Raw genomic sequence first — 1,477 nt, forward strand, 5'->3', positions numbered from 1 at the left:
CGGCGTGAAAAAGTCGCAGCTTATACTACGTGCCATCAAACGGAATTTATTATGCTTCAATGTTAGCGCTGCATTCGAGGCATTCAGCGCTGACATGTGCCACTTCGCACCGACAGGAGACTTCGTTTCGGGGTAGCTAAGTCTCGATTTGGAAAACCCACGACATTCCGACTAACACTACCATCTACTCTCTTAATTCAAAAATGTATAGTTCCTTTCCAGACATCTCGGTTGACGCTACGCTTGACACGGCGCCTAGCGACTTCCTGCCGGAATCGGATGTTCTGACGGCCTACTTTGAAGCAACTGGGACTCAGCAAGAATTTTCTATAAGAAACAAAGATAAATTCAGAAGGGCAAAGGCGTTCACCCTCGTCAAAGCGACGTTAGCGGGTGTTGCCCTCTTTGCCTTGACTGCTGCTGTGGTATGCCTGCCATTCCAGTGCTTCAGGGCACTGACCTCGGACAAAGCTCCAGACAAGCTCGCAATCAGCTCACAGAGGCATCCCGAGAAAGGAGAAGCACACTGGCTCGTACGTTCCCTTTCGTTCGTCCATTTATCGCAGCATCGCCGAACCTTCGGCCGGATCGGCAGGGCGTTTGATGATATACGTTACGGCATCTGTTCTATTTTCCTCGGGACCCAGGTGCGTAGGGCTGCACAAAAGGATACAAAGGCTCTATAAGAGTATGGGAGGCTCCAGTGAGCCGCTGGAGATCCTTTCAGGAGTGGAACCTGAGGCGACCGCGTCCTGCTAGGCGATTCCCACACACTACAACAGTGTAGTGTCTTGCGCATAATGCAGCGGAAACATTCCAGTTGGCTCATTTTGGTGGGGCGGAGGCCCGAGAATGTTCAAAGGGGATTAGTAGATTACGAGTTAAGGGGCATGCCTTGCCTCTCGTGGGCGCATGGTCAGTGTCGTACTGTGCGGAGGAAGAGTACGACAGCTGCATGCATTTCTTGCTCAGCTTGTGAGCCTTCGAAGGTCGTACCTGCAGCAGTTCTTTTTCGCGAATCAGGTCTCTACCCATCATCTGCCTAACTAATTCTGAAATGGCCGTTGCGCGTGGAGATTGACGGTTACCCCTCAACCAAAACAATGAGTTTGACGCCGTTTTGGCATGCACTGCTAAGGGGAAGGAGCGACTGATATTCCTATTGCAGCAGGGGGACGCGGGAGTGTTAAATTCATGTTGTGGTGGCATTGCCAAGAAGTCCCAAATTCTCATGAGGGCGGTGCCTAGTTGTAGTGGCAGGCGTCCGCGTCCTGGTTTCTACTGTAGAGCACGTTGTGCGTTATACAGTGCCCACACTTGCTCGTGTTGTCTACCATGGACAGACCGCTGGAGATGCTCTCCTTGGAAGCTCAACATGCTTTGCGGTGGGAAAATATACTTCTGTACTGGGAACTGTCGTGCTCGTAACGACACAGGGAGTCCGTCGCGTCTAGGCCTGACTGAAAGCTAGCCAGCG

General features: G+C 51.9%; 1 protein-coding gene across 1 annotated transcript; it reads left to right on the forward strand.

Annotated features, from left to right (window-relative positions):
- Window positions 1-203: 203 nt before the first annotated feature.
- On the forward strand, window positions 204-686 carry EMH_0048550 (uncharacterized protein; the record flags this gene model as incomplete). Its single annotated transcript, XM_038022409.1, has 1 exon — window positions 204-686. One exon carries the CDS (start codon window positions 204-206, stop codon window positions 684-686), a length of 483 nt encoding a protein of 160 aa, XP_037878263.1.
- Window positions 687-1,477: the final 791 nt, after the last annotated feature.

The sequence above is a fragment of the Eimeria mitis genome, genomic scaffold (assembly GCF_000499745.2).
Source record: "Eimeria mitis Houghton genomic scaffold, Emh_scaff2096, whole genome shotgun sequence".
NCBI classification, from domain to species: Eukaryota; Apicomplexa; class Conoidasida; order Eucoccidiorida; family Eimeriidae; genus Eimeria; species Eimeria mitis.